This window comes from Podarcis cretensis (assembly GCF_951804945.1).
Source record: "Podarcis cretensis genome assembly, chromosome: 8".
Lineage (NCBI taxonomy): Eukaryota > Metazoa > Chordata > Lepidosauria > Squamata > Lacertidae > Podarcis > Podarcis cretensis.
Window position 1 is genome coordinate 66,262,150 of NC_137177.1, and position 13,298 is coordinate 66,275,447.

The window sequence follows — 13,298 nt, forward strand, 5'->3', positions numbered from 1 at the left end:
TGAAGCATTTGAGACACACTTTTTAGAGGAAGAGTGCATAACATAGTGGCGATGGGTGGGAGCTTTGTAAAATAAATGGTACCTGCCAGTCTCAACCCCATATTTACCTTTGAAATCGCTGCCACCTCCTTGTATGCCGATGATCCATTTTCTTCTCTTTTCCCCTGCCCCACCCACCCCCTGGTTGCTGGTCCCCAGTTGTGTGGTCTGTTTAGGACAAGCTTTCAGCAACAGTATCCTGGACCATGTATATCTTTTTCTTGCAGGCAAAGATATATCCATTACCATCCAAGTGGCAAAAATTGTTTGGGCAGCCAGGTTAAAAACAACAACCCCCAAACACTTGGTGGGGTGGGAGGGATGTGCTGCTGGTTTAATTTCATTTTAAACAACTTTATAGTTTATTATAGAGGGTTGCTGCATTTTTACCCTGGGGGGGTGAGCTTTATTTTTATGTTTGTGTGTGTTGATTACGTCAAAAGAACTGTCCGCTTTCTCCATATTGTGGTGGCTTTAAACAATTAAGTTTAATTCATTCAACAAGAATGAGAAGGCATGTATGTTCTTCTGATTATGATCCTTTCTTTAATTAAAAAACAAACAAGCACCCAAACACGCCCCCAACCCAACCTCAGTGTAAAAATAATGTTACAAAACCAAACAAATTGGCAAACAAGCTTGCACTGCCATGTTAAAGGTCTGAAAGCCTCAGCTGCCTTCTACCAGCCAGTGACATTTCATGGCGAGAGAAATGAAATTTCGATCCGGAGCAAGGAGGAAAGGGGGTGGGGGTATAACAGGCACGACTCAGCTGTGTGGTTGGAGGTTGTGCTGACGTCCCAGGAATCCACTCGGGCAATCAATCACGCAGGCTTAGCAGGGGCTCGATGGGATGCAAGCTAAAGTACACTCAAGTGGAGGCCATGTGTCCCACCGCTCTGAGGTAGCGGAGTGGGGGAGGTAATCTCTCTGCAGACTTGTGGTCGGCGACAATTCAGGGGCGCAAAGGCTGTTTGCAGACGGGGATCATGAAGGGAGCGGTACTGTCCCTTTAGGGAAGTTTGATGGATTGCAGGAGAGTGGGAAACAATCGAGGCAAGGGCACACAAACGCATACACCTTACAACACTACTGGTAGGTGACCTTCACGCAGAAAGTCTCTTCGTTCTTGTCTTCATGATCATTGATATAAATCAGGATTTCCTCTTCGCCAGCACTCTGGCTCGGGGCAAATCGCAAGCCGATGGTGTACGTCTCCCCTCCGCCGATCTGCAAGGACAAACAACAGGGATGGTAGCCAGAGGGTCAGTTGAGGGCTAATAGATGCCTGCATATAAATTACTTCGTAAGCAGTGATTCCGTGGATGATCCCTCAGTATAATTGTTGAAAAGGGCAAGGCTCAATTCCAGGCCAAAGTGAAGCACCTTTTGTGTCTCAAGGGTGGTGTGGGATTTTTACTATTATTTTAGTGCTGGATTTTGGCTGGAAGGAGTTCAGATGGTGCTCGAGGCTACATGAGACAATACGGAAGCTTTGCCTCTGGGATTTGGTCTATGGCGGCCGTTTCATGCATTCGAAACACTGCATACCCTCATCAAAATTGAAAGATGAGGCATACGCATGCGAAGAGAACTCTTACAGAACTATTTTGGGATGTTAGAGCTGATTGCCCTCGATATCCTCAAAACTCTCATTCGTTGGAGGTTTTTAAACAGAGGTTGGATGGCCATCTGTCAGAGATTCTTTGGCTGTGATTCCTGCACTGGGGGGGGGGGGGGGTGTGGACTAGATGGCCCTTGGGATCCCTTCCACCCCTACAATTCTATGGTTCTATCCAAACATGCAGATTACAGAGACAGTTGAGAGCCAACTTTGCAGTGCCCGGGGGTAGCATTTCTGCCTTGAGAACTTCCTGGACCCTCAGCAAAGTCAAACCATCCTCTTCCTCTTAAGATGCTACCTCAAAGGAATCCTCCTTGAACTGTAGAAGGTCCGGCCGGTTGGTGTGCAGGAAATAGACCCTCCGGGATGGATAGGGGTTGGCATAGGTGATCCTCTTGTTTGAGCCTTTCCCTCCACCAGGGGGGAGCACGATTTCAAAAGCCTTGAGGTGGGGAGAAAAGGAAAACTGGAGTCTGAGACAACACTGGACGGGATGATGCAACACTACTATCAGGGCTGAATGAAGTGCCATGATGTGAGAGGTCTCTGTGTTTAGGATCTCCTCTGAGTTTCTTTCCCTTTTTTCAGTTTAGTGGGTACAGGAATGTGCTTTGGGGGAAGAGACACTCTAAGAGAGGGTGATTCACTCTTTTTCCTCTCTTAATGCTTCCTGCTTCAAATAGCCCCTGCCTCCTGTTAATTACACAGGAGATGGGGGGGAGGTAAATATATTGGGTTGCACCCAACACCTATGCCCAATGAAATCAAAGAGCTTCCCCAATTTAAACAGAGTTTTGATGGCCATCTGTCAGGGATTCCTTAGCTTCAATTCCTGCATTGCAGGGGGTTGCACTAGATGAACCTTGGGGTCCCTTCCAACTCTACAGTTCTATGATTCGAAAGCCATCAGTTTCAGTGGGTCTACTGCGACTGAGTTGGATTTCTTCATATCTTGAGGCTGCAGAGCTATAAAAAACATGGTGTGTGTATGTGTCGATTTCACACTTTAGCATCCCATTTGAGCTGCTGCTGAGTTAGCTCTTAGCTTCTCCTTTTGAGCAGCTGCTGAATAGCTCATGCTTTCTCACCTAGCCCACTGTCAGGTGTGCCAGGGCAATTGCTACTGTCTCCAGTTTTAGAGTATCAGGTGCTCTACAGGGCTGGCACACTTCCTACCCAGAGGACTTAATGTCTAATAAGCAAACTAGAGACGGCTGTTATAATGAGACAGCAGAGAAAAGGGGGAAGGGGGTAAATCAGATGCTGGATCTGGCCACAGTGACACATGCTCTAGTTACATCCCAGTTGGACTACTGTAACACATTCTACGTGGGGCTACCTTTGGAAGCTTCAGCTGGTCCAAACTACTGATGGGGGCATTGCAGGGAGCATGTTGCTCCCCTCTTAAAAAAACAATTTCACTGGCTTCTAGTCCATTTCTGGGCATAATGCAAAGCACTGGTTATGACCTATAAAGCCTTATACTGCTTGCGCTCAGGCTACCTGGAAGACCTCCCTGTATGAACCCACCTGTTTGCTAAGCTCCTCCAGTGAGCACCTTCTCTTGGTCCCATCAACATCAGAAGCATTGCTGGTGGTGACACAAGAGAGAGTCTTTTCTGCGGATGCTCCCAGACTGTGGGATTCCCTCCCAAGAGAGGTCAGCCTGGCTCCCTCTTTGCTATCCTTCTGCTGGCCAGCCAAGACCTTCCTGTTCAGGCAGGACTTGGAGAACTAAGGAGAAGACAGTGCTGATCACTGCAAACTGTACTTCAGCTGCTGGTTCTAAGTGTGTTTTGATGCAATTTAACTATTGTTTTCAGATTTGTATTACACTGTATTTTATGATGATGTTTTTAAATGTTGCACGCTGCTTTGAATCCCAGTATGGGAGAGAAGTGGGATATAAATACATTAAATAATGAATAAATAGCCAGAAGGTTAAGGCTTGTGAGATCCTGCCTCCCTACCCACTGTCTTCTAAGAAAACATTAGATGGTTCGATGAACTGGACGAGAAAGTATCTGGCAGGTTACACTCAGATATATTCCTCATTAGGAGAGACAACCTCTTAAACTCCTCATGCCCTGAAACTAGAATAAACTTGTTTCAGGATTTGATTTCACTTCTTCAACCCTATTTGACCCCCCAAAAATGCAACACGGTGGCCATTATACTCCAACAAATCTAAACCTTGGTTTGATCAGGAATGCCTTGCTATGAAGCACTCTTTGTTGGGAAAATACAGGAACTATAGGTCTGCTAATCTACCCTCACTCCCTGCAGAGTGGTTTGAAGCTAAACAAAATTATAAAGCTTCTAAGAAAGGGTTTTGAGGAAGGGCTGAAGGAGACCATGGCTGTGGACATGAAACTGAACCGAATTGTGTGTTCTCCAATTCATGGTCTCTGGTTCTGGGGAGCTAGGGGTGGCTGAACTGCAGCACGGCAAACTACTCCTCTGTTGAACAGGCAAGGGCAGAGCTCAGAGGCCAAAGTTCCTTCCTGCCCACAGAACAGATTTCAGTGATGGGAGACAAGCTATGCAGCTAAAGGCCTGGATTTTAAATTACAACAACAGGGGAAAACAGACAGTGCATTGCCTTTTAGGACACACCTTTATCATTCCTAATAATGACCAGAAACAAGAAAAATCCTGAAGAATAACCATGCAGGCAGCCTTGAAGTTGCCATCCGAGCCCCCCCTAAATGGCACTCCAGAGACAGGAGTATAAGAAGAATTTTGACTTTCAAACTGAAAGGAAAACCCACCTGAAGCAAGATCTTGTCCTTGCTGACTCTGGATCCCTTATGTTCAGGAGAACACGGCCCTCCACCTGACCTTTCTGGCCCCCTTGCATCACCCTTAGTAAAACCGGGAATTAAAGGCAAATGTCTGACTACCTTGGAGACAAGAGGTTGCCGGCAGGATAGGCACACCAGCCAGGAAGACACAAGCTGATGGTATTCAACATCCACCAGGTTGAGGTAGACAAACCGGCTGCCGGCACTCTGAGGCCTCACGCCGAGGTGCAGATCTTGCACGCCATTTGCAGGAAGGATGAAGATGCCTTCTGGGTCCACCTAGGAGAGGAAGAACGAGGAGACATAAGCACAGAAGAAGAGCCTGCTGGATCAGGCCAGTGGCCCATCTAGTCCAGCACCCTGTTCTCACAGTGGCCAAAGTGATGCAAGCAGGATCTGACCATGAGAGCCCTCTTCCCTCCTGTGGCTTCCAGCAACTGGTGTTCAGAAGCATCGCTGTCTCCAGCTGCAGAGGCAGAGCAGAAGTATCATGGCCAGTAGCCATCAATAGCCATATTCTCCATTAATTTGTTTAGATTTTCTTTTAAAGCCATCCAAGTTAGGGCCATCACCGCCTCCCACGGGAACGAGTTCTGTGGTTTAACTATGCACTGCATGAAGAAAGGCTTTGTTTTATTTGTCCTGAATCTTCCAACATTCAGCTTCATAACGGGCCTATGGGGAAAGGAGCTTACTGCAAAATATGACACAATCTTCAGCGCCTGTACCTCTGCCCACACGTAGCTTGCTCTGGAAAACAGGGAGTAGTTGCTGACTAAACCATGGAGTGAAGCTGCTGAGGACCCAGAACTCCTTTTCAGGGCTGCTTCATCAGGCTTATTGCATGGATCCTTAGATCCACCTTTAGCAGAAAAGACTGTGGTCAACAGCAGAACCACCCCTGGTCTGTCTATAGTAGGAGACTTGAGGCATTCCATCGCTTGCTCTGAATGTAGCTTGCTTACTAGCCTATGTTCAATAGCCCAAGGGTGGTTTTACTAACCATAAGTGATTTCAAGCCTAGCTAAGACTTAAAATCTGCTCCATTTTAAAATCACTGTCAAAGGATTCTGGGAAGGGAAATCCATGTCTCCCCCACAGAGGAAGTGAGGAAGAAAGACTCCTCCCTCTTTGTTAGATGTGAGCTACAAGGTCTGGGTGGCTTGCCAAAAGCCAGGTAAGCATTTTGGAAGGGAACATCCTGTTTAGGTGTAAGGCACAATGGTCTTCTCCTTCACCTCGCAGGGCACCTCCCTCTACATCATATCCAGAGATGCTTCAGGGTGGGCTTAACTATGGAAAGGTGGCTTACAAATGAACTATGAGAAAGGTAATGGATGTATCCCTGCTTGGGTCAGCATCCATACTTTGGCCCTTTAACAATGGTGCCCCAATGGGGACAGTCACCTCAAGGCCATGGGCTCTAGGTGACTTGAGTGATGCTGTGAACAGCAGCTGCCAAAGCCCCCTGCCGGAGGAGGAGGAGGGGCTTCTCAGAGGTTAATCCAAAATGCTACAGACACCAACAAGGCTCTTCTGAAAGGGACCACCTTGGTGTCCTTTGATCAAGCCACGGGGGAAGCTAATCTGTTCTACCTCTGTCTCCAGCCTGGAATGCAAATGAGGCAATGATTCAATGTGTGCTGCCGACATGGAAATGAGAGCTTGCAGAGGCAAAAGGCAAGGGCCTCGCATTTTCTTTTCATGAAGGTTCTCCCTTGGCAATGGGGCTACATCCGCCTTATGCCAGCAATTTAGGAGGCATCTCTGGTCAGTCTGTCCAGCTGCAGTGATTAATGCTCATTACATTTAAGGGAGGGCTGTTTTAGAAACTGAAAGCAAGGCTCCTGATTCTTGGCTTAAGGTATAATTGCCACTGGATTCCTCCTCTCCTTTGCTCTAGAGTAGCCTTTCTCAGCCTTGGATCCCCAGATGTTGTTGAACTACAACTCCCATCATCCCTGACCACTGGTCCTGCTGGCTAGGGATGATGGGAATTGTAGTCCAACAACCTCTGTTGAGAAAGGCTGCTCTAGAGATATAACAATCAGCTGACTCCACAGGAGGTTCTCCAGAGGATACAAGGCCATTCTCCACCACGGTTCAGGCTGCATGTGCTTCTGGGTGGCAGGGGAGGTGGTCTCAATGGATGAGGGTCAGCAGGAGCTTGCCTTGAGGACCCTGAACACAATGAGACATTTCGAGGCTCACTCTGAGGGAAGTCTCAAGGAGTGGATCCTGTGTTTGACTCTTCCCCCAGAGGCTGGAAGTTTAGACTTCCTAAGACTCTCAATCTTTCATAAGCTCTGAGCAGACAGTTTACAGATGTCAGTAACCCGCTGACATTGCCTCCTGACTTCAAATTGTTGCCAGCTTTAAATTCCTTCTCACTCTCAGCTAAAGGCCAGGACCTGGGCACTAAATAGGTCTGCCTGTAACACCCATCTTCTCTGAAAACTCCCACTGGGAGCTGGCCCAGGTCCTGCACAATCTGAACTAGATTTGGCTCCCTGAGCTCTTGATGCTTGCTACTTGCTGTTGCACACTCCCCAGAGGTCAAGTCCCTCCATGCCTCCCTCAGCATCTTCTCTGGCTTACAAACATCGCCAATAGCACCATCAACAGACCAACTGCCCATACAGGTGTGCACCTGTTTGACCATCCACCTAAATTCTGCATGAACCTAATGCCAAATTCTGAGTTTGGAGAGAACTGCAGATTACTCACATCTCCACCCATTATCCTTCTGAGCAGGCTTTTCTTATGCTCTTATAACCTCATGTCACACTGAGTACCGTATGGGCTTGTATACAGTTTGGAGAGGTGAAGTTGAGGGTGAGGGATTGACCAGGGCTCATCAGAGAATCCATGTCTAGGAACTGATTCCAGGTCTGATCAGCAGAATCTCACTTAGACTCCATACCATGAGTTAAGCTGGAGTTTCCTTCAAGTTTCCTTTGTCTTTTGCTGTTCCCTTTCAACTCATGTAGCTTCAGAATTTTCAAGCAGCCCCCCCCCCTTTCAATTTATGTGAGGGCAGCGGAGTTTGTGTTTCTCTTATTATTCACATTTATAATTATGACTAAATGCATTCTAAAGAAATTATTATTCTCCATAGACTCATTAATTCTGATAACTTGCCCACTGGGGTTTTGGGCCACTGATCCCTCCGTACGATGGCTTTAATCAAAAGACAATTACAGAAGAGGCTTTGCAGCTGTAAATTGTCTGAGGTCTCCTAACGGGCTCTTGCATCCTAGCGGACGGCCCATCTCATGGGGAACTTTGATGAAAATCTCCAAGCAAAGACACTTGCAGAGGCGTAATCAAATTTCCCAGCAGAATGTGTGTGTGTGTGTGTGACCCTCCTTGTGCGATTTCTTGTCAGTTTCTTGTGAAAATGTGCATCACCCTTTCTTTCTCAATTGCTTTTATTTGTCCTTGGAAAAACATTGCCCAGCCGAATCTGATTAGCTGCATCATGTGATCCCTGATTGGCTAGGATCAACCGTTTGACTAATCCAGGCAGGAGGGAGAAAAGCGTAATAAAGGAGGAGGAAAATGAAACAGAAGGTTTCCTGTTCTTTTAAGATCTGAGCAACCACAGAATAAAGTCCCCACGGAGTCCCGGGGTCTGATCTTACCGTCAGCTCATGCGGGTGTGAGGTGTATGCTTTCACCTTTCGGATGGCTTGAGTCCCTCTGAGCACCAGTGAAAGGCGGGTCAGCTGCCCTGTTATGCAGCTAACATCCACCCGCTGCAAAGAATGGAGGTAGAATTGCCAGATCTGTGTCGGAGCAGCCAGCCAGGGGTCCCTGGGGTGACAAACGGAGCAACAGATGGTGCTTCACAGCCTTGTCAGAGTGAAAAATACTCGGGGAAGTGACAGCTCCAAAACTGTGAGCCAGGAAAGAAGGAAAATCCTCCCTCAAACCCACATGTGTGCGTTCTATAAATTAAACACCAGCCTCCCAGTTCCTGGGGAATGCTCACACGGCCTAGCAGGGCACAATCCTATCCTGGTTTGTTTGTTTGTTTGTTTCCTTGTTAAAAAACCAAAAGGAAAACATCCAATTAAAATGCAGTTCTGTGCTCAGCTCTGGGCTTCTCCAAGTGGTTGAATGTTCCAGGATCTGTTTCCTTAAGGAGACAGAGCAGCATAGGCTGCAGGTGCCTTTTGATCTTTTAAAATTAATTTTTATCGCTTTGCTTCTTACCTGTTAAACAACAACACACACACATACAAGTAAGCAAGCAAGGAAGGAACCCTCCACCCTTAGTAACTTTGATGCAGCACAGAATCTGAGTGCCATCATGGTTTACTACTTACGTGTAAATAGAAAGGAAGAACCTCTTGATCTGTGGACTTGGGCCCCCTGCGACTTTCAGAAAGACATCCTGAGGTTCGCCAGGCCCCTGGGTGGGTAGACCGAGACCAGATTGTGACGTATCAGACCTTACCCAGTATTGTTGAATTAATTTCTGAATTAAAACCAGGGAGCAGGTTTTGGAACAAAGGAGACTGCCTTCCATCACTGATCTACACCATCACTGATCTACTACTCCCTTTAGATGCTGCTAGAGTAAGACTCTTGTCCTCCCTGACTATTGGCTGGGCTGGCTGGGGCTGACGGAAACTGGGATCCAGCAACATCAGGAGGGCTGCACTGCTAACCTCACCTTGGTCCACCCTGCCTGGCAGAAACTCTCCAGAGTGTTATACAGAGAGAGCCCTTTCCCAGTGATGCTGGAGATTGATCCTGGGACCTTCATCACACAAGGGACAATGCACTGACATACAGCTCTCTTTCCCAAAGGCTCTGCTTTTTTGCATCTGGAAAAGTTAATTTATAACTTGGGTAAGACTCAGAGCTGTGCTGGAAGTTATGAAGGAAATATTTTCAGCACATTCACAGGGACTTCGGGAGCAGGAGCAAAAGGGGATGGGGGAAAATTCGATAATCTTTGGTGGGTTGGAATAATTTTTGAAGATTTGTGGGGGCATTCAGTACCATTTTCTTGGTTTCACAAACGATGTTGGGGTCACTGCAACGCACAAACATCTCTGGTTCTCCACCCGGCATACCCACTGGGGCACCTGGCAAGGACAAAAATGGATCGTGAGGTCTGATTATTCCCACAAAAACAGCATGAATAAAAATAATCTCTGCCGTTGCTCCTGCGGCATACAATGCAAAATCCTCCCATCTGCTGAAAGCAATGTGTTCAAAGTATTTATACTGCTAAGACCACCCCAGTCAGGAAATCAAGGGCTGAACTGGTGACCTTCTGCATTCCAAGCATATGGTCTACCCCTGAGCTAATGTTCTACCTCAGTACAGGAAACTACCTTGTATCACACGGGGCCATTTAGCTCAGTATTGTCTGCACTGACTGGCAGTCCTGAAGACTCCAGGACTTCAGACAAGGGTCTTCTTCAGCCCTACCCAGAGATCCCAATTGAAACTGGGTCCTTCTGCATGCAAAGCAGGTGCCCTGAGCTATGACCCTTTCCCACTGCATACATCCAGTATATCCAGCTTGGCCCTGGCAATGGCAGTGATTTTCAACGTGCCATTTCTCGTTCTTCACTTTCGGGGGGGGGGGGGCTGCCTGAGTAATTGGCTAAGAGATACCTGGAAGGGTGTGCCAAGGAGGCAAACGGATGGATTTCTTGAGAAAGGTGAGCTCCGGGTGATAGAAGCGGAAGGTCTGATCTACCACGTGGGGCTGGGATTCCACGTTCACGCTGAGGATGGCAAGGAGCTTTCCGCCGCTTGCAGTGAAGGAGACCTGGGTGGAGGGAGAGGGAGAAAATTAATGTCGTTCCCACAGGACAGCATGAATGGGGGTGACCGTGAGGGCCTGTCACTGCCTCTCACCCCGCCCTACCTTATAGGATTGTTGCAAGGATTACATGAGGTGGGGGGGGGGGAGCCACCTTGAGCGCCCTGGAGGAAAAGTTGCCTTTCGTAAAACAGGCTGAATCTTTATTGCACTGCTGAGGGATGGTTTGCCTAAGCCGCAATTAGCAAATGAGGAATTAAGTCCTTAGGCTTGATATCCTTGTTACATCCCGTAAATGCAGAGAGCAGAAATAATCCTTGAGTAATTTCAGTACTATCACCTGTAATACTAATCAGGTCCTTGTGTACCTTTAAAGAAATAATAAAATTGAGTCCCTTTTGGAAAACAGGCTGCATCTTTATGACAGAGCCGGGCAAGGTTTGGAGATCAAAAGGCACAGGGGTTGTAAGTTGGGGTGGGGAGCATGTCTGGAGCTGCCCCCACCCCAAGTCATTGCACACAGACCCACCCCCGCCACTGCCACCACCACCCCGTCAACCTTCCTGCATGAGGAATGTACCAAGAGTGACAGAACCACCAAATCTGAAGAGGGAAGAGCACCCACAAGCCGACTGACTGGGTGCTTCCCAATCACTCTCCTTGTCAATCAGTGCAATTTACCCTGATGTGCTTTGTTTGTATGCCACAGGACTTCCAGGGGGCTGCGGAGTTCTCCTTGCCTTTGCTGAACATCAGCTCCGTGGGACCTTGCTGGGAATGAAAGAGAGGAGTTGGAATGTGCTTTCCATTTTAACTCCCCCCCCAACCCCCCCCCCCCCACTGTCTTCTGGGAGTCTAATGTCTGCGAGCCATTATCCTGGTTTATATGCTGTAGAATTCATTCTGCTATAGGCTTAAATGAGATTCCGGTGCTGCACCTTGTGTAAAGTTTCTCAAAAGCAAATATTTGGGAAGTATTTTAAAAAGCAAAGCACGAACGCCTCTCTACCTGCATGGTGGCAGCATGCTCCAGGGAGAAGGCCTGGTACTTGAAGGGGATGTGGACTGTCTCCTTGGGGCGCAGGTACACCTGAGGCGTGAGGTCGTCCTGCAGATGAAACATGTCCTCCTCCAGAGGGGTGGTGGTTTGGGTCAGCTTCTTGAAGTGCCTCCATTCTCTAGCGTCCACAATGACACTGGAGGGAGAAACAAACCAGACAAAGGCCAAACACTTTTACTTCCAGGCAGAACTTCCAACCTCTTTGTTACCTGTGATCCATCTCAAAATCAAACTTTGGATTGCCACCTTTGACACTGTGGCTGGGAGCCTATGTCTGTTGCAGCACATGTGTCGGCTTTTCCTCGTGTATAGTGGAGGGAGAATTAATTTCACAGGAGCATAGAATTGTAGAGTTGGGAAGGACCCCATGGATCATCTAGTCCACCCCCCCCCCTGCAATGCAAGAATCACAACTGAAGAATTTACCTTCTAACTGGGGTTGGTGGCATTCATGTGCATAAAGGTAAAGGGACCCCTGACAGTTAAGTCCAGTCATGGACGACTCCTGAGTTGCGGCGCTCATCTCGCTTTACTGGCCGAGGGAGCCAACATTTGTCCGCAGACAGTTTTTCCGGGTTATGTAGCCAGCATGACTTAAGCCACTTCTAGCAAAACCAGAGCAGCGCACAGAAATGCCTTTTTACCTTCCTGCCAGAGTGGTACCTATTTATCTACTTGCACTTTGACATGCTTTTGAACTGCTAGGTTGGCAGGAGCTGGGACCGAACAACGGGAGCTCACCCCATCGTGGGGATTCAAACTGCCGACCTTCTGATTGGCAAGCCCTAGGTGCTGTGGTTTAACCCACAGCGCCACCCACGTCCCATATTCATGTGCATAGAACCCTTTTATTATTGCCTGTAGGCAAATGAATGCTGCTCACTGGTTCAGGGAGGGGGAGAGAAAAGCAAAGCTTTTGCCGGGCAGGGTGGGGGTCCATAATTGTCTTCCCTCCCTGAGATTGGGAACTGCAGCTCCCACTGGCAGAGATCCTACAGGGGATGCAACAGCCTGTGTGTGCAGTGTGTGAACTAAACCTCCCCTCTACTCCCCACTAATTCATATTTATTTAGAGCTTTTGAACCCTGCTCCTTAGACAAAAAAGCTTCTGAAGTGGCTTATATATGATCAATTAAAAGAAGGCAGTCCCCTGGCAATACAGGCTTACAACCTAAAAAAACAAAACAAAAGAAGAACAGCACACGAGGGAAAAGGGACAGGGAGGGAAGAGGGAAAAAGATCAATCTTGACCTGACTGCACACCTGTAAGGATTACTGAGCTAATGCACGTGAAGTGATCTGAACACTTGAACGCAACATAGATACACAAACGGATATTAATGCCAAGCATTTTTATGATCAATTGTGTTTTTCCCGACAGTTTTTGTGTGATCCTTCTGGCCTTCAGAATGCAGCCGCTTTTTCTCTCATAGCGATCCAACTGGGGCTCAGAAAGCACAAAGAAGGGCATCGCCTGCTTTTGCTCCCCTGGGACTTCTCCTACCTGAGCTCTGGGTTGTCCGTCTCTATGGTGACTGTGTGCTGGACATTATACGGGTTCTTCAGGACAAACTCGAAGAACTCAGCCGTGCCAAACGTGGCGTAGAGGGTGTGACGGGTGGTAATGGCCTGGCTCAGCATGCTGGCGATGCTCTCGGCTTTGATGCGCTCCCGGTAGGCCTCGATGATCTGGAGGTCCCGGGAGTGCTGGATGCGATCCTCATGCCGTCCCTGTGAGGGAAGGAAAGGCTCAAGAACTGGCTGAGTGGGCAGGGCGGACTGTGAGACGTAGCTCTTCCGGAGAAACTAACACAGCATCTTAAGAGTACTAGGGAACACAAAAACCAAAGACAATTCTGAAACTGTATGAAACATGTTAATTCCACACAATGCACAGGGCAATGCCACCTGCAGCTCTCTCTGGGGCAATGTGTTCGGACAGCGGGTAGAAGACCATTGACTGTCACCCACCTGACGGCTCAG

The 13,298-nt window shown here is 48.0% G+C and overlaps 1 protein-coding gene across 2 annotated transcripts in view; it reads right to left on the reverse strand.

The window, feature by feature from the left end:
- Nucleotides 1-502: 502 nt before the first annotated feature.
- The window catches only part of NPHP4 (nephrocystin 4), a 96,436-nt gene continuing 83,640 nt past the window's right edge, over nt 503-13,298 (reverse strand). For both annotated transcript variants that reach the window (XM_079986756.1, XM_079986755.1), the window contains exons 21-30: nt 12,820-13,046; nt 11,265-11,451; nt 10,937-11,026; nt 10,105-10,261; nt 9,481-9,566; nt 8,799-8,884; nt 8,112-8,283; nt 4,567-4,746; nt 1,962-2,105; nt 503-1,269 (exon numbers count right to left, since the gene is read on the reverse strand). In XM_079986756.1, coding sequence (XP_079842882.1) covers nt 1,129-1,269; nt 1,962-2,105; nt 4,567-4,746; nt 8,112-8,283; nt 8,799-8,884; nt 9,481-9,566; nt 10,105-10,261; nt 10,937-11,026; nt 11,265-11,451; nt 12,820-13,046 — 1,470 coding nt within the window. In that variant the 3' untranslated portion in view covers nt 503-1,128. The remainder of the gene's footprint in view (nt 1,270-1,961; nt 2,106-4,566; nt 4,747-8,111; nt 8,284-8,798; nt 8,885-9,480; nt 9,567-10,104; nt 10,262-10,936; nt 11,027-11,264; nt 11,452-12,819; nt 13,047-13,298) is intronic.